At 44.3% G+C, this 27,957-nt stretch overlaps 3 protein-coding genes across 5 annotated transcripts in view; 2 read left to right on the forward strand and 1 right to left on the reverse strand.

The window, feature by feature from the left end:
• Positions 1-19,348, forward strand: part of LOC118092473 (acyl-coenzyme A synthetase ACSM3, mitochondrial) — a 21,854-nt gene extending 2,506 nt beyond the window's left edge. Inside the window, exons 2-14 of one of the 3 annotated variants that reach the window (XM_035130502.3) lie at positions 1,961-2,236; positions 3,426-3,636; positions 5,391-5,598; positions 5,711-5,854; positions 7,154-7,253; positions 8,148-8,227; positions 9,698-9,821; positions 11,651-11,731; positions 12,673-12,774; positions 14,171-14,298; positions 14,385-14,484; positions 15,497-15,616; positions 17,463-19,348. In XM_035130502.3, coding sequence (XP_034986393.3) covers positions 2,015-2,236; positions 3,426-3,636; positions 5,391-5,598; positions 5,711-5,854; positions 7,154-7,253; positions 8,148-8,227; positions 9,698-9,821; positions 11,651-11,731; positions 12,673-12,774; positions 14,171-14,298; positions 14,385-14,484; positions 15,497-15,616; positions 17,463-17,549 — 1,707 coding nt within the window. In that variant the 5' untranslated portion in view covers positions 1,961-2,014 and the 3' untranslated portion in view covers positions 17,550-19,348. The remainder of the gene's footprint in view (positions 1-1,960; positions 2,237-3,425; positions 3,637-5,390; positions 5,599-5,710; positions 5,855-7,153; positions 7,254-8,147; positions 8,228-9,697; positions 9,822-11,650; positions 11,732-12,672; positions 12,775-14,170; positions 14,299-14,384; positions 14,485-15,496; positions 15,617-17,462) is intronic. The other 2 variants (XM_088656931.1, XM_088656932.1) reach the window with 2 other exon arrangements.
• ERI2 (ERI1 exoribonuclease family member 2) lies at positions 18,790-27,621 on the reverse strand. The gene is made up of 9 exons (XM_035130500.3): positions 27,490-27,621; positions 26,891-26,961; positions 26,720-26,803; positions 24,704-24,831; positions 24,368-24,512; positions 23,809-23,909; positions 22,145-22,226; positions 21,188-21,276; positions 18,790-21,015 (listed from the first exon to the last, which is right to left on the reverse strand). Exons 1-9 carry the CDS (start codon positions 27,510-27,512, stop codon positions 19,732-19,734), a joined length of 2,007 nt encoding a protein of 668 aa, XP_034986391.3. The 5' UTR covers positions 27,513-27,621; the 3' UTR covers positions 18,790-19,731.
• REXO5 (RNA exonuclease 5) overlaps positions 27,563-27,957 on the forward strand; it is a 33,857-nt gene continuing 33,462 nt past the window's right edge. Inside the window, exon 1 of the mRNA XM_035130497.3 lies at positions 27,563-27,840. The gene's annotated coding sequence lies outside the window, so the exon portion shown is untranslated. The remainder of the gene's footprint in view (positions 27,841-27,957) is intronic.

Below are 27,957 nucleotides of genomic sequence, written 5' to 3' on the forward strand. Positions count from 1 at the left end.
GTGCATTTTTCTGGGGGGACACAGGGATACCCATACTCCTCAACATTTTGTCCATTTACTGTATTTATTTTTCTCAGTCTGAACTATAAAATTGTGATTTTCTTGAGTCAAAATGTGAGTACCCCTAAACGATTATTATTATTTTTAAAAAGCACTGCCTTTAACAAACCACAGCTTCCAGGATTTTGGGGGGAAGCCATGACTATTTAAAGTTGGTAACACATCACTTAAAATGTGTGCAGTGAATGTGACTAAAGGAAGAGGAAAATGATAACTACCCTACTATTCCTTTCTGTTTCTTCCCCTTTGCCAATGTTGAACAGATGTGCATTGATAAAATGCACACACCCTCAAAGGCCATATTTGTAGCTATGATTATATCAAGATTTTTTTGTGTGATTATGTGACCAGTGGGCAGGAACACATGTGAGCATCTAGAAGACAAGTCAAATCTTTGTCTATCTTTTGCTCGTCTCTTTTACATATTGTGAGTTTTTTTTTTCTCAAGGTGTGTTTTCAAATACCCCAGAAGAAAATGCCATAAATCACCTAGAATCTAAATGGGAGGGGAGACTTCGTAGGGTTTGAGAAACAAAAACTTGGCTTCCGTTCCTTTGTTTGAGCCCACTCTTCCTTGACGTAGCACAGGATAGCAAGCATGATCCCCACCCTTCAGAGATAATCTGAAGGTTTACATCAGGGCAACTGTATGAACAAACATGTCATTGTAGCTTTTCCTGCAGTGTTTTATAAATGTGGCTTTGTAGGCTCCAGTTCTGGAATTCGTTGTCAACATTCTTCCAGTTTAAACCAAAACTCAGACGTGGGATGGAGGGCAGAACAAATCATTGGAACAGTAGAGAAAGGACAAGAAAGATTCACTTGCCCCATGACCATTGTCCCCCCCATCATCCACAGCCAGCTTAGCCCAGAGGTCAAGGATGATGGGAGTTGTAGTCCACCCACATCTGGGGACCCAAGGTTGAAGAATACTGCACTAGAGCCCACCACCACCAACCAGGATCCCCTGGTAAATCACCGAGTCTCAGTCAGGATTTAAGTTAAACAAAGAATCAAGAGTTTATTTTAAACACCAACAAGCTTTAAGTATTAGATACACTGTTACAAGTTATCCTCTCAATCTCAACCCTGTCTTTATCTCACTCTAACTCCTCTGCCACACCACCACCAAGTGTCACACACCAACCCTCGCAACCACCACTCGCAACTGCCAACTCTAAACTCCCAAACTCCCCCCCTTGGGCTGAGTCTTAAAGCCCATAAGCTCCGCCTCCAGCTTCCTATTGGTCAGCCTGTTAACCCTTTTATTTCCCCAGGAATTTGGCAAATGCCACATAGGTCAATCAATACTCAGGTGAAGAGGGGCAGATTCTACCTCAGTGATTTTGTTTTCCTGCCACAGATGTTTTAACACATGGAATGTTTATTGCGTTCTCCAGATTTGCTTTCTAACTGGGTTTTTTGTTGTTGATGTTTTCAGGGGATGATTTTTTTTTGCTCATTGTGTAGCTTTAAATGCAGATTTTTTATCATATTTTTATATCCGATTCCATTTGTAATGTTCTGTTTTCTGATAATCTTGTCATGTTTTAAGAGATTCCCCTGCCCCAAATAAAGAGCAGTACTGTATATAAACAAACAAATGGATGTGAATTATCATCCACTGATTGCTTCTGACATCTCGTAAAGACATCCTTTCTCTCCAGAATTTCCTTAACCTATAAGACTGGACCCTGTTATTACCTAATTCCTGTTTTTATTATAGGTACTGTTTTATTGTGTTTAGGTTTCATTTATTTGTATATACTGGTACTTTTATATATGGCGGTTTAGAAATGTTTTTGCATAAAATAATACAGAAAAAGAATGCTGAAATTCTCAGCTTGCTGAAGAAATCAGTATCTTCTCTGTTGTACAATGGTTTCCCTATGTATTTCAGGTAGGCAGCTAATGAAAAATGCACTGAATGTAATACACTGTGGAAGGCCTCACTATGGCTTGCATCACCTCGATGATATTATCAAAGACCTCGGCCTTTCGAGCTCTCTGGACTCTTCGTCTGTCTTCTTCCAGAAGCTTCAGCAAATGGCAGCTAGCCCTGGCTGCTCAGAACTTTTCAGGCTATGAATCCATACAAGCACAATACAAACCAGACGTGCCAGAATACTTCAACTTTGCAAAAGATGTGGTAGATAACTGGGCTGAGGCGGAAAAGGTAACATTTTCTGTCACTTTTCATGCTTGATGTCAAGTCTTTCAAATGTGGCGCATCAACACAGCAGTCTGATTCGCACATAACACTACGCCATGGTTTATTTACCTTAGCAGTTTGGCCATGGTTTGTTAAACACAAATTAACCATTCCTTGTTAGCCATGATTCATAAACCTTGTTTACTGTGGCTTGGTGTTACACAGAAACCTAGCCTGTGTGTGGTGGGTGTTTTAAATTGCATCCTATATTTCAATAGATCCTTTGCTCCAGTGTTGTTTGACTTCAACTCCCAGCATGCCCAATGTTCAAGGATGATGGGAATTGTAGTCCAACGTCATCTGGAGGGCCACAAGGGAGCCAATTATGTTTTAGTACCCCAAACTGCACCATACGCCCTCAAAGAGGTATCAGCAGGCCTGAGGGATACAAAGTTTGTAGAAGTACAAAATAAATTTTTTTTGGGGGGGGGAACTCCTAAGGAGGGACAAAACAGACCAATGAGGACTGAGCATGTTCTGAGGGTTCAGAATGCAGATTGAGCGGACCTAGAAAACCAGTGGGGAGGGCAATGGAACGGAGTATGCTGGAAAAGGGTATAGTTGGCTGGCACCTTTTAACAGGAGCATTACAATATTCTGGTACCGGTCCCACTAGTAGAGACATCGACAAATGTTAAATTACCAATTAATGACTTTAACTAGGGACGGGGCAGAAATTCAGCTCAGTTCACATTCAAAGGCAAATACATCCTAAACTGCACTTTTCAAAAAAACATATGGGACGAAACACTTTGAAATTCAAACTTTTTTCAGTGCCATTCTCTAGCCCAAGTAATGTTTAGAGAAATCAAAATACTAGAGTAAATTGTGAATATGAATGCTTATATTAGTGGGCACAACAAACAAAAATGTATTAGGGAAGATTGCTTTATAAAATTGTGCATATTGGGCAAAATTGCATCCAAATATGGGGATAGTGAGAGGAATTTTGCTGAGGAATTTTCATGATAACTGATTTTTTTTAATAAGAAAAACTAAAAACAAAATTGCAAACTGATGTGGAAATGTAGATAACTAAATCTAAAACTGAAACATGGGAAAGCAAAAATTGACAGGCCTCTAGCTATAACCAGTACTTCATACTTGGCCGTAAGAAGCGTTCTGCCAACTGAGCTGACTGTCATTCCAACAGGAAGGAAATCGACCGACAAGCCCAGCTCTCTGGTGGGTCAATGACCAAGGAGACCAAGTGAAGTGGAGCTTTGTGGAGCTGTCCCACATTTCCAAAAAAGCGGCTAGAGTGCTCTCTGAGCAGTGTGGCTTGCAGAGGGGAGACAGAGTCATTGTGATCCTACCACGGATTCCTGAATGGTGGCTCCTGAATGTGGCTTGCATGCGAACAGGTTAGCAGCATGCGGAGAAGTGCTGGTTGGTGGAGGAAGCAGGACGGGCCCTCTCCATATGGGATCAGGATCAATCCCTCCCCATTTTTCTAGTTCAGGGGCTGACCTCTGCCCTTACCTTCCAAGTCCCGGACTGCAGAATCCGGGACTGGCAGCCGTGTGACACCGGAAGTTGCGTCGACGTAACTTCCGGTGTCGCTTTGCCCTTCTATGGGCACCAAAAATAGCCGCCACCGGCTTCGAAAGTCGCTTCTACGCATGTCAGGCAGTGCATCGACGCAACTACCGGTGTCGCTCTGCCCATCTATGGGCACCAAAAATGGCCACCGCCGACACCGGAAGTAGCATCTATGCACTTCCGGACATGCGTAGATGCGACTTTTGAAGCCGGTGGCCATTTTTGGTGCCCATAGAAGGGAAAATCAGAAAGGAAAAAAATGGCCGCCGGCAGGAGAAAATAATGGAGAAAAACGGGAGATGGTGATACGGGGGACCACCGGGAAAAGGTAAGTAAAAACGGGGGTTTCCCAGGGAAAACGGGGTACTTGGCAGCTATGCCTCTGCCTAAACACTTGAGCCATCCTTTCGTGTATAATGTTCTTTATTTATACAGATGTTTTCCCCACCCTCTGCTTCTCTTCTAGCCCTCACCTGCACTATACATTTAAAGCAGCATCAGACCACTTTAACCAGTCATGGCTTCCCCCAAAGAATTCTGGGATCTGTCGTTTGTCAAGGGTGCTGAGAGTTGCTAGGAGGCCCCTACTCCCCTCACAGAGCTGCAATTCCCAGAGTTCCCTAGGAAGAGGGATTGCCTGTTAAAACACTTTGAGAATTGTAACTCTGAACACTTCCCAGCACCCTGAGAATTCTTGGGATTCTTTGGGGGGAAAGCCATGACTGTTAAAGTGGGATAATACTGCTTTAAATAGATAATGCAGATGGGGTCGTAGTTTCTGTTCTGTTCCCATATACGTCTGCGCACACTTAAAGGTAAAGGGTAAAGGGACCCCTGACCATTAGGTCCAGTCGTGACCGACTCTGGGGTTGCGTGCTCATCTCGCATTATTGGCTGAGGGAGCCAGCGTTTGTCCGCAGAGAGCTTCCAGGCCATGTGGCCAGCATGACAAAGCCGCTTCTGGCAAACCAGAGCAGCACATGGAAACGCCGTTTACCTTCCTGCTGTAGCGGTTCCTATTTATCTACTTGCATTTTGACGTGCTTTCGAACTGCTAGGTTGGCAGGAGCTGGGACCAAGCAACGGGAGCTCACCCCGTTGCAGGGATTCGAACCGCCGACCTTCTGATCAGCAAGCCCTAGGCTCAGTGGTTTAACCACAGCGCCACCTGGACCTGGGTCCCTTATAGAGCACACCCTTAATAGAGCTTAAATTTGCACCTCGCAGAGCTCTGTTTTGCAGCTGGATGCTAAATATTAGCCACAGTGTAGGGGTCAGAGATTGGATCCAGTCAGCGATTTGGATCCTTAACTCCCCCTCCCCTGCGGTACAACTCACCCTCCCCCCCCCAATGCAGTTTGAAATCCGAAGCCTTCAGTGCTCCCATTGCAATGTAGGAAGCTGACTCGGACCGTTGGGTTTCAAACAAGCGACTTTTCTAGCCTTTTGTGCGTGAGATGCCAGGGATTGAACTAGAGATTGTTTATATGCACAGCAAATGTTCTAACCATTTCTTCATCGCTCTTAAGTTGGAAACATGTGGCTCATTTTTAATCTTAGTTTGGTCCCTTGTTAGGAACCGTTCTTATTCCTGGGACAACACAGCTGACGGCGAAAGACATTCTCCACCGAGTCCAGACTTCAAAGGCCAGATGTATCATTACTGACCAGGTTCTGGCCCCAGCAGTAGATAGCATAGCTTCCAAATGCCCATCACTAGAATTCAAGCTCATTGTGTCAAGGAGCCACAGGGAGGGCTGGCTAAACTTCAGCGACTTATTGAAGTAAGTATACAGACTTGTCTCTATACGTAATCTCTTTGCGGGACAGAGTCGTGGCCTTGCAGGCTGCGGTTCTTTAGATCACATGGGCTTCAGTTTATTCTATGTCTTACAGACTTGCACCTGCCGAGCACGACTGTGCAGTCACAAAGAGCTGGGACCCAATGGCTATCTATTTCACCAGCGGGACAACGGGGACTCCCAAAATGACTGAACATTCTCATGCAAGTCATGGCCTTGGTCTCGGTGTAAATGGAAGGTATGAAAGGGTGTGTGTGTGTGTTTGTACGTGTACTTTTTGCACTTTCTTGCCATCACACTCGGTTTCATGAGAGCACCTAGATAAAGAATCATTCTGATCATTTTGCAGAAGGATACAAGCACATACCGTACTTTTCCGTGTATAAGATGAGATTTGTTGGTTTTTTTAAAAATTAATCTGAAAAACGGGGCGGGGGGGGCATCTTATACACAGACAGTGCATAGTGGGGACGTGGGATTGGTTGCTGACGCTAGCCGGAGATTGTCAGCGGCTATACGGCATGTTATTGTTGGCTGCAGCAAGAGCTGGTTTAGATTGGCTGTCGCTGCGGCAACCGGGCGGGCAATTGACGTATTCTGCCGGCGATGTGAAATATGATTGGCGGCTCTTGCGTCGCATACAAGTGGCAGCTCATGTCAGGTGAGTGAGTGATATTCTGCAATCCCCCCTAAAGGAAGCTCAACAACCCTTGGCAATCCTCCCCCCAAAAGCTCAACAACTCCATTTTCTTAATTTTTAGTCCCCCAGAACAGGGGGCGTCTTATACACTGGGCGTGTTATACATGGAAAATACGGTACCTTTTAAAAACCGCTTTGAGGTGTTTGTAAAAAATAAAATAAAGGAGTGTGTATATGTTGTTGTTATGTTGTGTTGTGTTGTGATATGCATACATACATCCCGGCCTTCAGGTTTGTACCTTCAAAATGAACTCAAGGGTTCTGCTGGCCTACCACAACAAAACCACTTTAAACCTGGACTTTGGAAAGTGACAGGAAAAACACTAAATGAATGATTAATGGGAAGACACGGAAACACCCCACAAGCAAATCAGGATGAATGCTCACGGTCATGTAACCACCCCGTAATCAAATCAGAACAAATCCTCCATGAAGACCACATCTAGTCTAACCACTTTGTGAAAGTAAATCAGGAGGAATGCCAAATGAAGAAGTTGTCTTAAGATAGTTCAAGAACAGATCTTCACAATGCTGTGGCTTGCAGTTACAGGCTGCGTAGGTATGGCAGCAATCCTCCTCCTTTGCTGCGGTCAACTAACTGATCCCACTAGTGGAAGCCCACATAATGATTTCAGCTAGCACAACGGAGCTTCTCCCTTCTCCCCTGCCCTTGGGCACAGGATTTTTTTGTGGGGGGGAGGAGAACCCCACAACAGCGCGGGGGGGGGGGAGAGGGAAGAGAAAGCAGGCAAGCAGAAATGCTTGTTCTGATGGAACATTTCTAACAGTGTGACATTGAATTCCTAACATTTTGTACTTTTTCTTCTTGTTACATAGGTATTGGCTGGATTTGACCCCCTCGGACATAATTTGGAATACGTCTGACACAGGCTGGGCAAAATCGGCTTGGAGCAGTGTTCTTAATCTACTTTCAACAGTATTGTGGCAACTACCAGTACCTAAATTCAGACCTCATGCACAAATGATCGCTTTATTATTTTCTTAGACTTTATAAATCACTTGTTACCTAAAAGGGACTTATCTTGAAAAGCATCAATATACTTCTAGCTGCTGAGATTAAGTGACTTGTGAATTTCTTGTCCCGTGCATGCGTGTTGTTGTCCTGGAATATATTTAATACAACTAGTTCTGGAGATTCTTCTATTACCTGTTTTGTTATTTTGGAGATTTCCTGCAGCACTGTTATCCAAAAGGATTGAACTCTGGGACATTCCCACCACATGTGGAGGTACGAGGCTATGGAGCTGCAGCCTTGCCAGCATTTAGATGAGGTTCCTGGCACACATTTTCTTATTTTATTTTATTTTATTTTATTAACTCACCAGCTTTTTACTCATGAGAGGCTGGTAAAAGTAGGAAGGAGTCCCCCATTCATCCTCAACCTGCCCGTCTTATGAGTAAAAAGGCGGGCAAATAAAGCTTTTACAAGCTAATAATGGTTTTTGGAGGCTAAATTACAAGGATGAAGAGAGGAGGGCTTCCCCTCTCCAACCCCTAGAGAGCTAATTTATAGGAACTGCCTTGGGGGAAGGAACATCTGTTCCATTAGTTGTTTTGTTTTTGAACATGTGGTTCTTGATGCATCTGTTGTCTTTATAAATGTTAAGCTGCTTTGAGGACTACTTGAAAAGCAGAATACATATCCAATAAATACTTAAATCAACCAGCTGGAGAACGGATTAGCAAATATGTCTGTATGCCACATCTTTTTAAAAAAAATTGCCTACCGATAGCTGCAAAAAGCTATATATTATGATCTGTACACAGCACTAAACTAGATTTTGATCCATTGTCTTTTATAATCATCTAGGCTTTGTCCAGGTTTCCCATAACAACATTCTGCTCTGCTCCAACTGCTTATCGGATGCTAATCCACCACAGTTTAAGCAGGTAAAGAAGTACTATACTGTACTGTACAACTTTTAGAAGACATCTGAAGGCAGCCCTGTATCGGGAAGTTTTTAATGTTTGATGTTTTATTACATTTTTATAGGTGTTGTTGTTATTTACTACTAGTCATGTTAATGTGCTTTAATATTGGCACCACTTATGATTGCATTTGCTCAGACAAAATCCCAGCCTAAGCAGGAAAACATTTATTGTCCTCCCTGGTGAGGAGAAGCCAGTGAGAGCCAGTGTGGTGTAGTGGTTAGCAGCCTTTCTCAACCTGGCATCCCTAGATGTTGTTGGACTACGACTTCCACCATCCCTGAGCACTGGTTCCTGCTAGCTAGGGATGATGGGAGTTGTAATCCAACAACATCTGGGGACCCAAGGCTGAGAAAGGCTGGGTTAGAGTGCCGGAGTAGGACCAGGGAGACAAAATCTTCACTCAGCCATGCAACTCACTGGGCCAGTCACTGCTTCTCAGGCTAGCCTACCTCATGGACTGGTCATGTTGTGCGGATGCCTGATAATCGTCTTCCAAAGCAAGTACTCTATTCCGAACTTAAAAATGGAAAGCGTAATGCTGGTGGTCAACAAAAGAGGTATAAAGACTGTCTCAAGGCAAATCTTAAAAAATGTAGTATAAACACTGACAACTGGGAAATCCTGGCCTGCGAGTGCCAGTTAGAGAACAGCCTTCATCAAAGGTGTCATGGGCTTTGAAGAAACTCGATCTCAGGACGCAATGGAGAAACGTGCTAAAAGGAAGGCACGCTTGGCAAATCCACACCATGATCAACTTCTGCCTGGAAACCAATGTCCCCACTGTGGAAGGACGTGTGGATTCAGAATTGGCCTCCACAGTCACTTACGGACCCATTGTTAAAACCGTGTTTATGGAAGACAATCTAACTCGGCTATGAGTGATCGCCAAAGAAGAAGACCTCACAGGGTTGTTTTGGGAGGGGTTAAATGAGAAGAACCATGTACGCCCCTTTTGAGATCCTTGGGGAAGACGGTGGGATATAAAGGCAATTGATCAATGGCAAGTCTAGGATGAAAGACTGGCAGGAATCTATAGCTGCCCAGGCTGATGTTAACAAGCAGCACTACACAGATATGCAGATTTCCAGTTCTAGCTCTGGAAGAAAGAGGAAAGATAAAGTGGGAGATCTTATACTATGGGGTGGGAAATTGGAACAGGAAACCTTATTGCTTCTAAATCTCCATGGACCAAGTCTGGCAGGTGGGCAGAGGTAAAGCTTCCCCCTCTCCCCCTATAAACCAGTTATATTTACATAGCTTAGCTGTGTAAATAAATGTTTCCTGAATCCCCCACCATTCAGCTTTATTAGAAGAAACGCTTCTTTCTATCCATGTTCTCCAAACCATGGTTAATTGTATAACTTCATGATTATTAACCCTTTTGAAATCTAAATGTTTCTCTCTCTTTCCTTCCCCATTTATCCAAAGTTATAAATTCCACAGCCTGAAGCATTGCGTGAGTGCAGGGGAGCCCATGAACCCAGAAATCATTGAGCAATGGAAAACTAAAACAGGACTGGATATCTACGAAGGCTACGGGCAGACAGAGACGGTAACGCTGGGCAGTTTTTTAAGTGCAGCAACAGGGGGTTCTTTCTGCTTTTGGAAGGTTCATGAAGCTGCAATGGATGTCCATATTCTGCTACATAAAAAGCAAAAAGAAGCAACTTGCATGCCACCCCCGAGTGGTGCAAAATTTCAGGGGGGTTCAGGCACTTCACCCTGGGTTTTTGTTTCCTTTTGGGAACATATTTGTTTATATATTAAATCTATATACCACTCTCCATCATAAGATCTCAGGGCAGTTCACAGAATGAGGCACAGCGGAGACTGCAGTGTCTTTATCATAAATGGTTTATTTACACATATATGCAACTTGAGCCGACTGGCAGAGGAAGAGGGGGTGGGGGTGCGCATTGCCCCCGGCAGTGCAATCCTGGTTGGGTGCTCCCCCCCACCCGTGCTGGACACCACACACCACAGGCGGCGCACCACGCCCCCTGGACATGTGCCACGCCTCCCAGATGTGCGCCAGCCACGCCCCTGCCTGCTTTCCTCCCCCTGGTGCTGGAGCATGAAGCTCCGCCACTGCCTGAGCCTGCAATGGAGGGGTTCACAGCATTAATACTCCAAGAGGGTCTTGCTTCTCCCATAGCTGCAGCTCTGGATCCAGACAGACATCAGCCATGACTCTGATGCTCTCTCCCACCCTCCTATCTTTACCAGGCTGTAACATCTATTTTCCAGGTCACACTCCAGCAAACTCCAAACCCTGGTTTTTGTTCTTCTAAATAACTCTGAGCAGAGGGAGGGGTCCCATTCACTTGTTGTCTGGCTTGTTGCCTTCCTAATGGCCCATCGCCCCAGGCGATTTCCTGGTCAGGAAAGTAATCTGGGTTATATTTGAATACTTCCTTTGATTAAATTCTAACACCTACTGGACCCAGAAATTTAGGGTGTCTAGCCCCCTAAACTCACAACCGTATAAAATATAAAGGCTTAATGTACCTGTTAACAGGGCTGCAACATTTAAACATTGATTTAATTAGTGAGACCAACAAATTAATTGTCTTGACAGCATGCAACCAGATTAGTTACATGAACCTGAGATGCTGCCTTTTGCAGAGTCAGACCACTGAGGCTGATCTAGCTCAGTACTGTCTGCGCTGACTGGCAGCAGCCCTCCAGGATTTCAGGAAAGGGTCTCTCCCAGCCCTAACTGAGGATGTCAGGAACTGACACTGAGAATTACTTGCAAAGTAGACACCGTAACGTGACGCCATACCACTTCAGTGCTTTTAGAATGCCACTTTTTCTACCTTCTCACTGACAACATGTCACCTATATAATAATAATAATTTATTATTTATACCCGCCCATCTGGCCGGGTTCCCCCAGCCACTCCGGGCGGCTTCCAACAAAACACCAAAATACAGAAATCCATCAAACATTAAAAGCTTACCTAAACAGGGCTGCCTTAAGATGCCTTCTAAAGGTCTGGTAATTGTTGTTCTCTTTGACCTCTGGTGGGAGGGCATTCCACAGGGTGGGTGCCACTACCGAGAAGGCCCTCTGCCTGGTTCCCTTTAACTTAGCATTAGTAACACCTAGCATTTCTGTGCCCATAGGAGCCAGCTGCTAGGGACTGATGCCCCTTCAGCCCCCCCAATAAAATATTTGAGGGGGCCACCCCCCACAAAGTTGATGGACATTGCCATTCAAATGGCATGTGTGTGCCGCTTCTTGTGATCGATTATTGCAGGGCAGGGCCTACCTAGGCCTCCCCAATATTTTATTCAAGTTAGCACCCTTGTCTATGCCTCTGCCTCCCAACCACCAAAATCTCATCAGCCACGCTTTCCTTTTCACTACTTGAAACAGGCGCTGGTTTGTGGAACTTTCAAGGGGATGAAAATTAAGCCGGGCTCTATGGGGAAGCCTTCCCCAGCCTATGACACACAGGTACAGTATGCAGTGCTGGTTTTAGGAGTTTTTATTTGGGGTGGGGGGAGAACCTAAGGGCTGGAGGTCACAAAGTTGGCTACCCCTAGCTTAAGCAGCTGGTCTTTTTCTTTCTCAATTTTTTTTACTCATTTTATAATAACACAACATAAACAATTAAAGACTTAATACAACACAATGAACACTAACAAATCCACATTAAAAAATTCTTAATTAGAAATCTCTTTTCTTAATATTGTAGGGTGACTTCCTCAGATCCCCCCTTTCTGAGCTTCACAGTAGTATATCATCTTTAGCAATTTCTAAATCATCATTTTAACCACATTATCTATCTTATCCTTACATAATTTCTTTCATTATTTATTTAATTCACTTCATCAATTTTCTTAATTACTAACAACTACTTCTACACCTACAGCCTATAACACCTTCCAAGTATAATCCATAATATCAAATATTGCAATATTATATATATATATATATATATATATATATATATATATATATATATATCAAATTTCTTCCAATCTTGTTCCACCGACTTCTCCCTGGTCACCCAGTCTCCCAGTCAGTTCGGCTAGTTCCATAAAGTCCAACATCTAAGCAGCTGGTCTTTAACTGGTGGGGGTTGGGGTTCATGTGCAAGGCACAAGGCAGCCTAAAGTGGACCATACTGGGGTGCCTCGTTTCAAGTTACCATTGGCCAATCTGGTTTAGCATTGTCTATATTGGCAGCAGCTCTCCAGGGTTTCAGACCTCATCTTTCACCAACCCCAACTCCAGGATGGCTGGGATTGAACCTGAGACCTTCTGCATGGGAAGCAGATGCTGTAGCAGTGAGATATTGCCCTTCACTCTTCCACCTGATCCCCACCCCCCCTCCCCGAATCCAACTTTGTAATGGATCCTATGACTTTTGAGTATTTCCTGTTTGCTTTTAGATAATAGATGAAAACTGCAATATGTTGCCTCCTGGGAAAGAAGGTGATATTGCTATCCGGATAAAACCGGCACGGCCATTTTGTCTTTTCACTCGATACACGGTAGGGATGCAAACTGCACAGCTAAGTAAAAACTAGAAGCTGTTAAGTTATTTACTTGGAATTGGATCAAGTTTTCGGAACGCCAGGAATTAGAGTAGAGTAGCATCTTGCCCTTCCAGCTACAGACGTAAAGCTGGACAAGATGATCAAGTGGCAGAAACTCAGAAGCTATTGCGGGGGCTGAAGTAGCTTGGTAGCCATTTGAGGGGCTCAGAATGAGAGTCGGAGAGCAAGGAAGACCAGGTGTCTTGTTTTGTAGGACTATTGACTGAACGGAAAGAAACATAGCACTGAAAGTTTGAGCAAAGGCATGCGCGGGAAGACCTTAATGGGCAAGGCAAAGGTTAAATGGTGATCCCCCACACCACAAATTCCATGTACAGACACTGACCAGGCAGAATTATAGGGCTGTACGTTGCACTCAGGGCTGACCAACTTAAATGAATGATCCTAAGTTACTCAATTCTATTACTTTCAATGTGCTTACTCTGAGTAGGACTAGCACTGGATACGCACCTTCCCATTGTAAGCATGAAACAGCTTGGGGTGGTATGGAGCAGTAATGACCAATCTTAATTTTGTGTTATGCCTTGCCCCGTGGCAGCCGTGGCATTTTCTTCAATATCTATCCTGCTGGTCCAGAAAGGTTTGTTACCCCTATGTTTAACTCTGGATTTAGTGCAATGTGCAAGCACAGCATGCCTTTTCTTCTGGTTTTCTTGCAATGTTCACCGTTGACCCAAGGGCTGAATACTTACCTGCCCCCACAAATGGTATAGTTCAGTAGCTTTACATATGGCACTTGCGTTATCTCAGTATTATTAACTCAAGTCTTATGGCGTGTTAGGGTAGAAGGGTGTGTCAAATAGCATCGATACACCAGGAGGAAAAGAATAAAAATAATACAGTCGTACCTTGGAAGTCGAACGGAATCCGTTCTGGAAGTCCGTTCGACTTCCAAAACATTTGGAAACCAAAGCGTGGCTTCTGATTAGCTGCAGGAAGCCATGGACGTTTGGCTTCCAAAAATAGTTCACAAACCAGAACAGTCACTTCTGGGTTTGTGGCGTTCAGGAGCCAAAACGTTTGAGAACTAAACTGTTTGAAAACCAAGGTATGACTGTAGTGATGATATAAATATAAATATAATAGAATCATAGAGTTGGAAGGACCCCGAGGAACCATCTAGTCCAACCCCCTCCAATGCAGGAATCTCAGCTAAAGCATCCATGGTAGATGGCCATCCAACCTCTGCTTGAAAACGTCCGATGAAGGAGATCCCACAACCTCCTGATGGAGATATAGTATACATAAACATACACACACTCAGCTATGCCTAAATTTGCTAGCATGAGCATGCTTGTGTTTTTTATAAGTACCTATTCACCTATCCCAGGATGATCCAGAAAGAACCAATTCAACTGTACGCGGGGACTTCTACATCACTGGGGACAGAGGAATGCGAGATGAAGATGGCTACTTCTGGTTCGTAGGAAGAGCTGATGATGTCATCAATTCTGCTGGGTAACACACCTATGTGGTGCTACTGAGCATTTTCTGCAGACCAAGTATCAGAAGGTCCCTTCAAAGCCTTCTCTTTTGTTTCCAAGATACCGCATTGGACCATTTGAAGTGGAAAGTGCATTGATAGAACACCCGGCGGTCATAGAATCCGCTGTTGTTAGCAGCCCAGATTCCGTCAGAGGGGAGGTAAAAAGAGTCAAGCCATATTACAGTACGGAGTGTTTTTAAAATGGAGGAAATAATATATTTTATTATTCATAAATAATAATTACTTATATTATACTACTACTAATAATTTTATTACTTATTACATGTAGTTGGATTGCCCCAGCCACTCTAGGCAGCTTACAACACATATAAAAACATTATAAAATATTGAACATTAAAAACTGCCTTCTGATGTCTTCTAAAAGTCAGATAGTTGTTTATTTCCTTGACATCTGATGGGAGGACGTTCCACAGGGCGGGCACCGCTACCGAGAAGGCCCTCTGCCTGGTTCCCTGCAACCTCACTTCTCACAGTGAGGGAACTGCCAGAAGGCCCTCGGAGCTGGACCTCAGTGTCTGGGCTGAACGATGGGGGTGGAGACGCTCCATCAGGTATACAGGGCTTTAAAATTTAGGGCTTTAAAGGTTAGCACCAACACTTTGAATGGTGCTTGGAAACATACCAGGAGCCAGTGTAGGTCCTTTAGGTTTGTAATTTCTGGTTTTTAAACTCATATAATTGAAATTTGATTTTTATGGTTCACATTTGTTATAAGCATCCTTGGGAGGACTCTGAAAAGATGAAATCCCGCTGGTGTTTACGTGTTCTTTTTAGAATTTGAAAGCCTATGAACTCCACAAGGAATTCATGTTCCAGAACACAACGGTCCATGCTGATTTGAACATCTTATGCTGGGAAGTACAAGTAGCAATCCCCCGAGCCACTTAAATTGGCACGCTTAGCTTTAAGCTGACACAGTAAAATGGCTTAAGAGATTTGTGGCTGTACAGTCCATCTCTTCAGGTGCCTGTTAAAAAAAAACGGGGTGCAGCCACGACACACACACACACACACACAGAGAGAGAGAGAGAGAGAACCGTTCTTTGGGTTGGTCATGGACCATTGGAAATGATCCATTGTTAAAATCTGCCCAAAGAATATTTTGCTAAGTCTTCATGATCTTTTATCAAACATATTTAATGTGTTAAGGTTGTGAAAGCCTTTGTGGTTTTGGCACCCGACTACGTTTCCCGCGACCCAGAAGCACTGATTAAGGAGCTACAGGATCACGTCAAAAAAGTCACTGCCCCTTACAAGTATCCTAGAAAGGTAAGCCATGATCTAGCTTCCTTTAGATCCCTGCACTGGCTCCCAAGCTCGGCCCAATTCCTGCGCAGGCTTCATGTCCTTGCCTTCAATACTCTCATAGCTGCCAAGTTATCCCTTTTTTACAGGGATTTTCCCTTCTGCTGAATAGGCTTCCTCGCGAGAAAAGGGAAAACTTGGCAGCTATGTACTCTCCATAGCTATGTCCCTGCACCTGCCAGGTTTTATATCCTTCCTTTGGGCTCATTCAGCTCTACCACCCTGAACTTCGTGGATGTGTCCTTTTCTCTAAAATGACCCCACCCTTGGTTTCCCCTTATGCCTGCAACTTCTACCCAGAATGCCTCTGTAAGTCCACCTCCCCTTTCCTTCAAATCAATCCTCAAAACTCATCTTGTCCAAGGAATGGAACGAACCCTCCATCAAATACCTTTCTATATCTAAACTGAAGTGCCTGAAACCGAAAAACACATCCACCTCTTATTTACTCCTGTCTTCATTGCCCTCCCTCTCCTTTAGTATTTCCCTTGTGCCTTAGTAAACTGTAAGTCCTTTTGGGGCAAGGCTCTGTCAAACCTTTGGAAAAATGCCATAGTCAATCTCATACATTTAAAGCATGTAGCTTCCTTCAATGAATCATAGGAACCACAGTTCACCCCTTACAAAGCTACAGCACCCTTAACAAACTACACTTCCCTGGACTCAGGGGCAGTGGTAGTATGCTTTAAATATTTGGGGTGTGCGCAGCCTGAGAGGAATGAGAAGATACCTTGCCGGGAGCTATCCTGCACACCTGAACCCAACAGCTTTGCCCTCACATCAGCTGGTGAACTGCTTTAACGTTTGTGTGGTTTTTAATTGTGTTATAATGTCCTGTTTTAATTGTATCATAATTGTTGTAAGACACTTTGGCACTTTTCAAGGAAACTGCGGTATACAAATATTTTTTTATAAATAAACGTGAAGGAGCCCGATCCTGGTTGGCACAATGCTTCAGAAAACCAGATGGCTGTTGGGTGCTTCAGAAACTGTGTGAGGGGGCTTTGCAGCCACTGCCCAGCAGCTAAGCCCCTACCTTACCTGCCCCACACCTGCATCAGGTGTAGGGTGGTGTCAAGGTGGGAGTCAGGGCAGGTCAGCAATAACTCACAAAGTGTCTATGAAGTTAACTCTTCATTCAAAGAAGCAAACAGCACAGACCTCGTGATCATGGCAACCCTTCCCAGCAGGTCTTGCCCCAATGAAGCAGTTGCAAGAACTGAAGGTCCCCACCTTCCCACTGCTCTCTAAGACTCCTCCCCGGCAACCCGAGGCTCCTTCACCTTGCCACCCTTTGCTCTGCCTGCTTCATTCCTCTTCGTGTTCTTGGGAGGGGAACTGGTCGGTCACAGCTGAAAGGAGAGTCTCCTTGGCTTCTTCGGCCGCCTGCCTCATTGCTGCCTCTTGGTCCCCCTCCTTTCCTGCCTCCGCTTCTGCCTCTTGAGTCTGCACTGCTCTCTGCCACAGGCTCTTCCTTCTCACTAAACCCTGTTGCCTCTTCAGCTTTCGACAGCTCCTCCTCCTCCCAGTCTGCTCCCTCTGACCCCTCACCCTCGTCCTACCACCAATTCCCTGGCTCTGAGCCATCCTCTCTTGGGGGTTCCCCAGCTGGTGCCTCTCACCACTCCTCGGCATCCAGCCAGTCCATGACAGGCCGTGTAGCTCACAGGCTGGAAGATCCTCCATCTCTGAAATAGGGGTAAGTAGAGCCCTACTGGCAGCCTTCCACAAGTAGACTCCGTATAAAAAAACAGCTTCGTATGTTTTGCCCCCGCTTTGGCTCACTGAAATTCCTTCTCTTGTCCAACAGGTGGAGTTTGTGCTACATCTGCCAAAGACAATCAGTGGGAAAATCAGAAGAAATGAATTACGCAAGGCAGAGTGGGGGAAAGCTTAGATTTAGCTGTTTACTTCCACAGCGCCTGTTCTGAGTTTTATATTGGATGCCATGCCAGCCTCTGTATTTAAATCCCAATGCTGCAGCTGTCACACACACACACACTGCAAAAAAAGAAAAAGAAGAAAAACCCCTCACACACCCACTCCCTTGGAGATTTTAAGGTATATTACAAGCAGTGCAGGATCAGACATTTGGGGAATATCAGTGGTTGAGCATCTCCCTCCACCCTTTTATATAAAATCCTAAAAGCATCTTGCAAGGTTGAGCAAAGCAAAGTGTAACTCTCATTCCAGATGCTGAGTCGCATGCAGAAAAGAACACAGTGTACTCTGGAGAAAATGCCAACACCAAGTTGATTCAAGAGCTGAGAAGCTTAAAAAATCACCACGAATCTGCAGGGAGCTACAAGAGCAAGCTAGACATGTAATCAAGCGCGTTAGCCAGCGTCTTTCCCCGCTCCCCTGTAGAGGCAGAATAGAAGGGTCTCGATTGGTTCAGATCTCCTGTTGACCCAACAGTTTCCAACACACAGGATAATGGAAATATCCACACCCAGGCCACCAAAAAAAATCAGGGGACATAGTTGTCCCAGGGCAAGTGAAGTGGACAGTCTGGGATTATAAATAAGGACCTTCATAGCACTGTTGACACATGTGCTCATTTCAACATTCCACGTAGTTGCTGGCAGCAAGCTTCTTTGGGCACCCGTGCTAGAAAGCCCTTCTAGAGACACAACCTGGCCACAGCCTAAATAAGTCTAGTCTCTATTGTGCATCAGGGTGATATAAACTACAAGGGATCCGGTGGTCACCATGCAAGAGTAGCATCCCCACCAAAGCTCTCCCCAATGATGTACTAGGCTGAATGATGCCGGCATCATTGAAGCAGGAGAAAAGGCTTTTAATTCAGCTGGACACAATCCAGCCAATATTAAATTATTTTAAATCCCATTTAGTTCAATGGGAGAATTCAATACACACTGAACGCCAGTGGGGCCTGAAGCGTGTGATAGTGACTGATCATACCAGGAATACTTTTTGTTTCTGCAACAACCGGAGGCCCACATCCGTGCTTAAATATTCTCTCCCCCATCCATGGTGTAAGCAAGCCCCTAGGATTATAGTTAAGAACAACTGAGCAGACTTTTAAGTATTAATATTTCTGCATATGTAACTTCCCCACAGTGCTTAAAGAGCTATCAAAATCAAAGAGCTATCACCAGGCAAAATCCAAACCGTTAAAACAGAAAATCGTTTTTATTTCATATTTTATTTCACTTAATTCAGATCATAAAAAACGGTTAGCTAAAAAATTCCAGCCCGGACCAATATGGGTTATCTCCTGGGACACTGAAAGCACTATAGGCACAGCATTTCACAATCTTGGCAACCATTTTCAAGTCAATGCCAGGTTTCTCATGCATTCGAGAAGAAAGTCACGGAACTCTCCTGCCATGCTATGCAACAACTTCATTCCATTTTGTTTAATTTGTTGTAGAACTTCTACCTCTTTACTTTCTGATTGATGTGGGTTTATGTTAGCTCCTGTCTTTGATTTAAACTCCTGACTTTTCCCACAGGCTGCACACCAGCCTCAAGTATGGCGGTAATGCCCCAAAGTAAACAAAACATGTTTTGACAGAAATAGAGCATCAAGATAAGAAAAGTGCTTCAGTTTTACTGTGGAATTTAAGCTGCCGTACTGGAAGGAAGTCAACCTCCAGAATTTCAGGACACACTTTTATTGTACTTCACTAATAAAAAAAATCAGTATGTCTATAAAACTTTAAACCACGATACCGTATTTATGCACTATTTCTTTTAAAAAGCAAGTGTTCAAAAGCCTGCGCTACTGATTCTCACGGAGAATGCATGTGTTTGCAGTTATCTAGTAATGGAGACATAATCCGCGATAAGCCTAGAATGTAGAAAAAGCAGGATAACTTTAAAAGGCAAGGCCACCTACTGATCCGCATTTGGTTTATCCTCAGCAATACTGTCAAAATCCTTTCAGGGACGCCCATCCTTTTACTTCTCACTTTAGAAGCTTATAGACAGCCCATTTGCAGCACAATTTGAAAGAATATTCTAAGATGGGGAAACAAAGCTAATAGCCTCTTTCATTTGTGACGGTGTGAGACACTTTTCTCCAGGAAGAAGGTCAAGGAGGGAGTCCTTGGCTAGGTTCGCATAGAAGGTCGGAGAATGAGGGTCTTCTTTTCAGAATTTCCTGATGAACTGAAACTGCGCCCAGTACATGGCAGCCCCAGAGCACTGGAGGGAGGGAGTGTGAGCTTCTCCTTTTGAAGAGCCTGCTCCCATATGAAATAACCGCAGCCCTTTCTATTCCCCGCCTGCTTTCCAACTGGGCAGCTATAGAATGCTTTGCCATGATTCGGACCACCATTTGAAACATTTAGCCTTCTGGCCCTTCGACCGCATCTGCACAGAGGAGGGGTCACTCTCCCAGTCTCTGCAGCCTTTAAAGGCTGGTTTAAGTTGACTGAGGAGTTTAAGATGCCAGAAGGGACGCGGTAGGAACCCAGCCTCCTGACTAGCTGGGAGGTACTAGGCGTTGCGCCTTTGTCTTCATAAACTATAAAGGGTGGTTTCTTTGCTGGAGGAACTGATTTTGGACTGGAAGGCTTCCTTTTATGAGCTTCAGATGACAATCTGAAAGGGTTTCCATTTGACACATCAATGGAAGCAGCACTTGCTTTCGCAGTGGGGAGCTTAAACGCAGAAGTATCTGAGAACTTATTTGGGGCTATGCCAACGTTGTAAATCGTAGTGCTGGGGCTTTTGTACACAACAGACTTAGGGAGTTCCAGATTCAGAGTAGCATCCGCAACACGTTTAGATCCTAAGTTCATGTGAGAATCATTCAGATCCATCCTCTCTTCAATGGTTAATGAACTCTTATGGCTCGTGTTATCCTCCTGCTGCAAACATCCCAAACCTTCGTCATCTTGCGATGCTGGTATTAAAGCTACATCCTCCCAGTTGGCCAGCGCTGATAAACAATCTGGAGTGGTACTTATGTCTATATCTGAAATACTGACGGAGGAAAGAGTGGTTGAGACTAAAACCAGTCCTGGATTATGCACTGAAGAATTGGAAATTGGGTGCCTGTTATTTAGCCCACTCTGGATGCCCAAAGAGTTATGCGAAGACTGAAAAGAGCCAAGAGGGGAATTGAGCCTTTCGATCAAGCAGCTTTGGACACTACTATATCCATCAGTCTTTGAGGCATTACTCGACAGAACATGGGCGTTTCTATGCAGATGAACAGGAGTGAACTCTTGCTGTTGGTTTTCCTTCTTGTTTTTAATTCCTGTGGTAACTCCAGCATTTTTGCTCTCGTCCAGACATGACATTCCTGCACCATCGCTGCTCCCCAAAGGACTTCCTTCAGTAGGTTTCGGAGACAAAAATCTGGCAATGGAATTCTTCGCAGGAGGTGCCTAAAGAATCCATAAACAAATAAGATATTGTGGGAACCGCAGGAAAGAGACGTCAACAGCCAAGTGAGAAAATGTGCCTCAGAATCCTCCAGGAAGAAGATCAAGTTCAAAGTCGTTTCAGCAAACTCTTACTGTCTTCTTGGCACATATGTCAAGAAGAAAAGCCACTGACCTTATCCAAAGATTTAGTGATTTTCATCACACACCCATCGCAGATCATCTTCCATGCAAGGCGGGCAGTATTCCGGGAATCATCCAGCCCTTAGGGAAAAGAGAGGTGGTGCTGTTGTTGACCAAGTCAGGCAAGTTAACTATTCTGTACTCACACAACCCTTTCCCACTGCTTCACAAAAGAATCTGTAGGGATACAGCTAGGCACAAAGCACCCTTGTATAAGAAGACCCTAGTATAAGATTTGGTGATCTACACATGGCAGATAATAAGTCCAGGGAGAATTGAGTTCCACTCCCTGCTTGGTCCTGAAGTGCACTAGGTGACTTTGAGTCAATCTGCCTCCCAGTCCGGTCCAGCCCACCCTGCCGGGTTGCTGCAAGGATAAATACAGAAGGAGCTAGGCAACAGTAGGTATTGTCCTGAACTTTTTGCGTTGTTTTTTAATTCTATTTTATTAATTTTTACAATAACAAAAAACATCACATACAAATAACCATGCTATGTATACAATCCATAACAACTTCCAAACATGGGATTTCTAAACTCCCTTGACTTCCCTCCACTCCCCTTCTTGGTTCTTTTGCTTAAAATTTGTTCGTGCTCATCCATAATGTCTTAAATTCACAATTTCCAATTTTATACATTATTCATCATATTACAAGTGTTTTTCAAAATCCTGCTTTGGAAATATGCAATATTTTTTTTTCCATTTTTTCAAATTGTCCTGAACTTTTTGAAAGAAGGGTGAAACAAAAGTGGAATAAAACTCATTTAAAAGGATAAGAAAAACCAGCATTCTTGGTTTTAGAGCATGCCATTATTGAACAGTTTGGGTTATATTCCATGGAGTTTGTCTCAGTTTAGGCAGAGCTTGGAACAAGCCTAAGAACTTGCTACTGACGACTAGAAATACTTCCATACATACACGCACACACACACTTAAAAACTCACTCACCAGAATGCTCCCGTCCTGCAAATATGATCCCCACATCCTGCAAAGCACCGTTTAGCCCATGTGGCTTCCGACAGTAAAAGAGCTAAAGAGGAAATAAAGGTAAAGACATTAACTGCTGTGCTCTGTTCAACTCGAATCATGGCGGGGGCTCATAGGCACAGCACAAAACGTAGTTCTTCATATACGCCTTTCTTTAGCACTGGTGTGGGAAGCCTGTGGCCTTCTAAACATTGCTGAACTACACCTCCCATAATCCCTGACTATTGGCCATGCTTGCTGGGGCTGATGGAAGTTAGGAGTTCTGCAACATTTAGAGGGCCAAAGGTTCCCCACACCTGCTTTAGCAATTCAAAGAACTCAAAACACGCCCATCGGTGCTCTGATTACTAAATATTCAGGAGCGATCATAAAATGAATCTGTATTAAGTGATATTTATCACTTTTTAAATAATGACTATACTACATAGATCATATCCTTCCTCCGAAATAAATAAATAAAACCACTGTCCCATCTTACTCACAGGGCTATCTACCACCAAAGGCCCTATATGACAAGGAATGGGAGAGCAAAGGAGAGAGGTAATGACCTCAGGTGACCTCAGACTGCCCCCCCTCCCCACACACAGTGACTGTACTATGGAAGGCAGCCTGGTGACCTGTTATGCTTTTCAGGCATCTGGCTGGCTGCTGGGAATGGAACGCTGGACGACCTGGGCCACTGTTCTGATCCAGCAAAGCTCCTCCTTTGTTCTTATTGCAACCTTATTAAATTATTTTATTCCCCCACTCCCATGTATTTCTTTACTTTGCTTCCTTAGAGGTGGGATATGGGTAATATAATAAATAAATAATACAGACAGGACCAGAGATGGGTCATATACCTAGGAGGGCTTATGTAAGTAAACATGTGATCTTTATGTCACCAGTGAAGGAAAACACTTAATGAATAAAAGAAAAGAAGAGAGATGGAAAGGAGTAAAACAGATGGGAGCATTTATTACACATGGGACTAACATGACAGTATTCATAGCTGCCAAGTACCCCGTTTTCCCCAGGAAATCCCCGTTTTTACTTACCTTTTCCCAGTGGTCCCCCGTATCACTTCGTCTCCCATTTTTCTCCATTATTTTCTCCTGCCGGCGGCCATTTTTTTCTGATTTGCCCTTCTCTGGGCACCAAAAATGGCCGCCGCCAGCTTCAAAAGTCGTGTCTACGCATGTCCGGAAGTGCGTAGATGCGACTTCTTGTGTCTGCGGCGGCCATTTTTGGTGCCCATAGATGAGCAGAGCGACACCGGAAGTTGCGTCTACGCACTTCCGAACATGCATAGACGCGACTTTCGAAGCCGGCGGCGGCCATTTTTGGTGCCCAGAGAAGGGCAAAGCGACACCGGGAGTTGCGTCGACGCAACTTCTGGTGTCACGCGGCTGCTGGTCCTGGATTCTGCAGTCCGGGACTTGGAAGGTAAGCAGTATTATAAGCAATGTAGAAATGCAGCAAAAGTTACATTTCATCTGGCCAATGATCTAGCTTGCGGAGAGGCAGACAGGCTGCCAGTTACACCATGACCACTGCAATCCAAACAATAAACAGCTCTCAGCTAGCAAAATTGGCCATTCCCACATTCCTTTCATGAATACTACACATATGCAGTCTGATCTCACCTTGTAAGTTGCCCGGAGATCAATCCAGGAGTTTAAAACATCTGGTTTTCTCAGTTGCTTTCTTTTACACTCGTATTGCAAACACACACCCAGGTCCCAGTCTGTAGAACAAACAAACTGTCATAAACCTTCCATGTTTTATGCTTTGTTATTGTTTCTAGCTTTCTTCCATGTGGAATAGTAACTGTTTCTTATCAGACAGCCATTCCTCACCAGGCTAGAAACATGAGGAATTCAAGTAGGAAAAGATACCTAGGGACTAAGTCCACTCTATAGTGTGGTCATGAAATGCACACATAACTGCTGAGGAGTACGCAACCCACAACTGTGCATTCAGCAGTTGCACCTCCCAGCTCAGAGTTTTGTGTGTATTCTACCCAAGAAAAATCTCATTTTTCTTTTGCTTTCTTAAACCAGTTTCTAGCACATGTTGCAAATACAGCCTTGAAAGATCAAGATTTTTAAAAAGGAAGTGGAAAAGCAAAGTCAAGAGGGTCGAATCACTTCAAACCACTTTCAGGGTAAGAAATCAGATTTTAAAAAAGGTACTATGAATTACCTGACCATGTAACAAAAGCGCACAATTTTCCTTCCGAAGAATGACCTGAACTGAAAACAATGTTTTTTTCCTTCTGCATCTTTTGAATCCATTTAGAAAACTGAGACAGGCATATATGAAGAGGGACGCCTTCATCAACTTGGTTCTTAGTAGAAGAGAACAAGATACATTTAGTATTTTTGACAGTATCCAAGTGTTGCTTTACACTCAGCCTTAACACAATTCATTGTCAGGCATAGTGAACAGGGTCAATAACATCTCTATAGTTTCAAAACCAACTGGAAACTATGAGCTTAGCTTGCAAAATGACTGCAACATGAAACAATAAAATTGTACCTGTTTTATGCCAGTTAGCTCAGTGCAAAATTCAGAGAGAATGGGATGTTCCTGAGGCTGCACGTACATGTGGAATTCAGATTCAATCTCTCCATTCAAGGTGTTTAATAGAACTGCTGGAAATTCAACTAAAGAAAGTGCATTTTCATTCCAAATCAGGTTTATTTTAAAGAAATAGCATTCTTAAAAACACAGTTTTACAGATGGAGTTAAAAAGTGCTGGGTCAAAGGTTTAAGCCCACCCAATCACAGTCATAAAACACATTGGGTCAGTTATATTTCCTAACCTACCTCACAGGATTCTTGTGAGTATAAAAGGAAGAGGGAATTATATAAATCTTTCTAAGCTCCTTTGAGAGAGGAATAGATATAAATGCAATTAATTGCTACCGTGCTCCAGGTTTAAACAAACTAAACATTTCAGAATGTTTTAATACCATTGAGAGATCAATTCATATTTTTTAAGACAAGCTCATCTATTTGCTCCTAGGAATGCTTATAAGCCAGGATGTTTTGATCAATTGATCAATCAATCCCTAAGCTACTGTGTTTTGGCTGTCCTGGAGTGGGAGGTGGGTGGATTTTGTTTTTGTATCTTCTTCTGTTTTTTGTAATTGTTATATATTGAAAATCAATAAAACTATGTTGTTGTTTTTAAACACACACACACAGAGAGAGAGAGAGGGAGAGAGGGAGGGAGGGAGAGCATGGTACCATTTAAATTTGTTTGATGTTTGGTACCATTTAAATTCCACTTGTATAAAAATGCTTATCTCATTTGGAACTTCCTAGTGGAACCTCAAAAGCTTCCATCTTGTTCCCTCTCCTTTATAAAGTCTGCATTAAATCCTTAGATGAGGAATCGTCAGTACACTGACAACATCTTCTCCTAAGCTCCATGCTCTTGGTCAGGCTTCCTCAAACTCAGCCCTTCAGATGTTTTGAGACTACAATTCCCATCATCCCTGACTACTGGTCCTGCTAGCCAGGGATCATGGGAGTTGTAGGCCAAAAAACATCTGGAGGGCCAAGTTTGAGGAAGCCTGGTCTTGGTTCTTTAGTAACCCCATCCAATAAACTCTAATTTATAAGCAAAGCTCTAATTTCCTAATCACAAGCTGCCTTGTTCTCTCCAATCTCAAGAAAGTGCTGTGCATTCAACTGGGGTGCATGGGTCACATTGCCCAGTACTGAAGGGTTGGGGGAAGCCAGAGCATAGGTGATGCCGAATCCTTCATGTTCAAAGAAGCCTCATAAAGCTTTGAATTGTGGCCAATAGCAGCAATGGCCAGAGACTTCTTTGCACGAGCTGCTACATCTAAGGCAGTGGTTTCCAACCAGTGTGCCATTGGTGTTGCGGGCAACACTGGCCTCTGTCCCTCTTTCCTTCTCTCCCTCCTCTGATGCCCTCTCCGCTGCCTCCCAAAGGCTTGCACAGCTGTTTGTTGCAGCAGCCCTGGCTACAAGCTCCTGGGGCTGATCAGGGGGTACTCCCCAGGCCCCTATGGGGCAGTGTGAGGAGACACCTCACTTTGGGGCATGGGGGGCAGCTCAAAGACCAGGGGTGGCAACAGCAGCTATCTGGAGGACTCCCAAGGAGAGGAGAGGGAAAGGGAGGCTGAGGGAACACTCCACAAGGGAGGGTGTTTGAAAAAGGTGAGAGGCAGCCAGCTCTACAGGCAAGGGGTGACGTAACTGGGCTCCTGAGCTCTACAGCAGTGCTGCAGAAAGAATGTAGTTGGTCAAGGGAGCCATGGACTCATGGTTGAAAACCTCTGATCTAAGGGAATGGTAAGAGGTGTGCCCCAAATACCAGCTGCTGTTATGTTCCAGGACCCACCTAGAGTCATTCATGGAAATTATCAAAAGATGAATACTTTACATGTAGAGTTTGGGATGGGTAGGTTGGGAATTATATACAAATAAACGGCACGAACAATGTTTTGGTAGCTCCATTATTAATTTAGCGATCACACAGAAGCAGTTCTCAAACAACATTACTAAATCTCCACTTACTGATTTCTTGAGTGTAACATTTTCTGCCTTCTTTCCAGCACGTAGACTCAAAATCAATAATTACTAAGTAGTCAAACAATTGCCCTATGAAATCAAGCGAGGATTGTGTTATTTGTGGGGGTAAAGACAGTACCGGTAACTTTTGCTTTGCGATTCAGACACAATACTCACTCAGTTTGGGTTTGCCATGACTTTGGCCAGTGGGCGATGTTTTAGAAATTCTTCTGATAATGCCAAGCTGCCTACAAAAAAATTAATACAAACACATACTGGAAGAATTAATCTCTCAATAGCAAAACACTATTTGGGGGGGGGTACCCAAGTTATCAAGATTTAGGCCTGAGGTTCCCGAATCCCTTAGAGAGAGGGAAAAGTGCGGAGAACAGTTGGGACAACTGTTAATGAAATGCAAGCGGCCCAACCTGTAATCTATTTACACAAAGCCCCCCAAAATGGGATAAAAGGGGAGAGAACAGGGGGGAAATGGGGGCTTGTTCCAGACATGTGGCAGCATCTTTTCTTCTCACCAGCTCCCTCCACCCCCTTATTTTAAACAGGGGGTTTTAAACAGGGGGACTGCCTCTGAACTAACCAACCTCACAGGGTTGTTGGGTGGATTAAATGAATGGGGGGGGGAACTACGTGCGCCACCTAGAGCTCTTTGGATGAAAAGGCCGTGTATAAATGAAAGAAATAATGATAATGATAATACGAGAGCCCACTAGGGAAATGGAGGAAAAGAAGGATGCAGCGCCTGTTGTAGGCCTCACCTGGCCAACTTCTTCGTCGCCATGGCTACGGCCTCCCACCCCCATCCCCCAACGCTCCACGCTCCTCACTCCTCTCCGTTTCCGACCTCCGTTTTGAACAGCCCGCGGATCCCGCCTCGTATCGATGCCGTCGACAATTCGGCTACTAGGGTCTGTTACTTCTGACTTCCGGGGAGCTCTCCGTTCTTCTCTGTCGTCCCCGCTCGCGACTTCTCCAACAGCCTATGCGGCGCTCCGAGAGAGAGGGTGGGTGGGTGAGTAGCCTAGGCCGAAGGAAACGATTGCCGATCTGAAGCTTTTCCTCGATTCGGAGCTCCGCTCTAACCCCGCGAAGGCAAACGGAGGAAGAAGGTGAGGGTCTCTTTGAATGGCGTTTCTATGTCCTCGGGGGGGACGGGAGAAGCGGCTATTCGGGGTTTGCCTTCAGAGGGCAGGAGGAGGAGGAATCCCGTCCGTCCGTCCCCCCAT

Source organism: Zootoca vivipara, chromosome 13, assembly GCF_965207765.1.
Source record: "Zootoca vivipara chromosome 13, rZooViv2.hap1.1, whole genome shotgun sequence".
Classification (NCBI taxonomy): domain Eukaryota; kingdom Metazoa; phylum Chordata; class Lepidosauria; order Squamata; family Lacertidae; genus Zootoca; species Zootoca vivipara.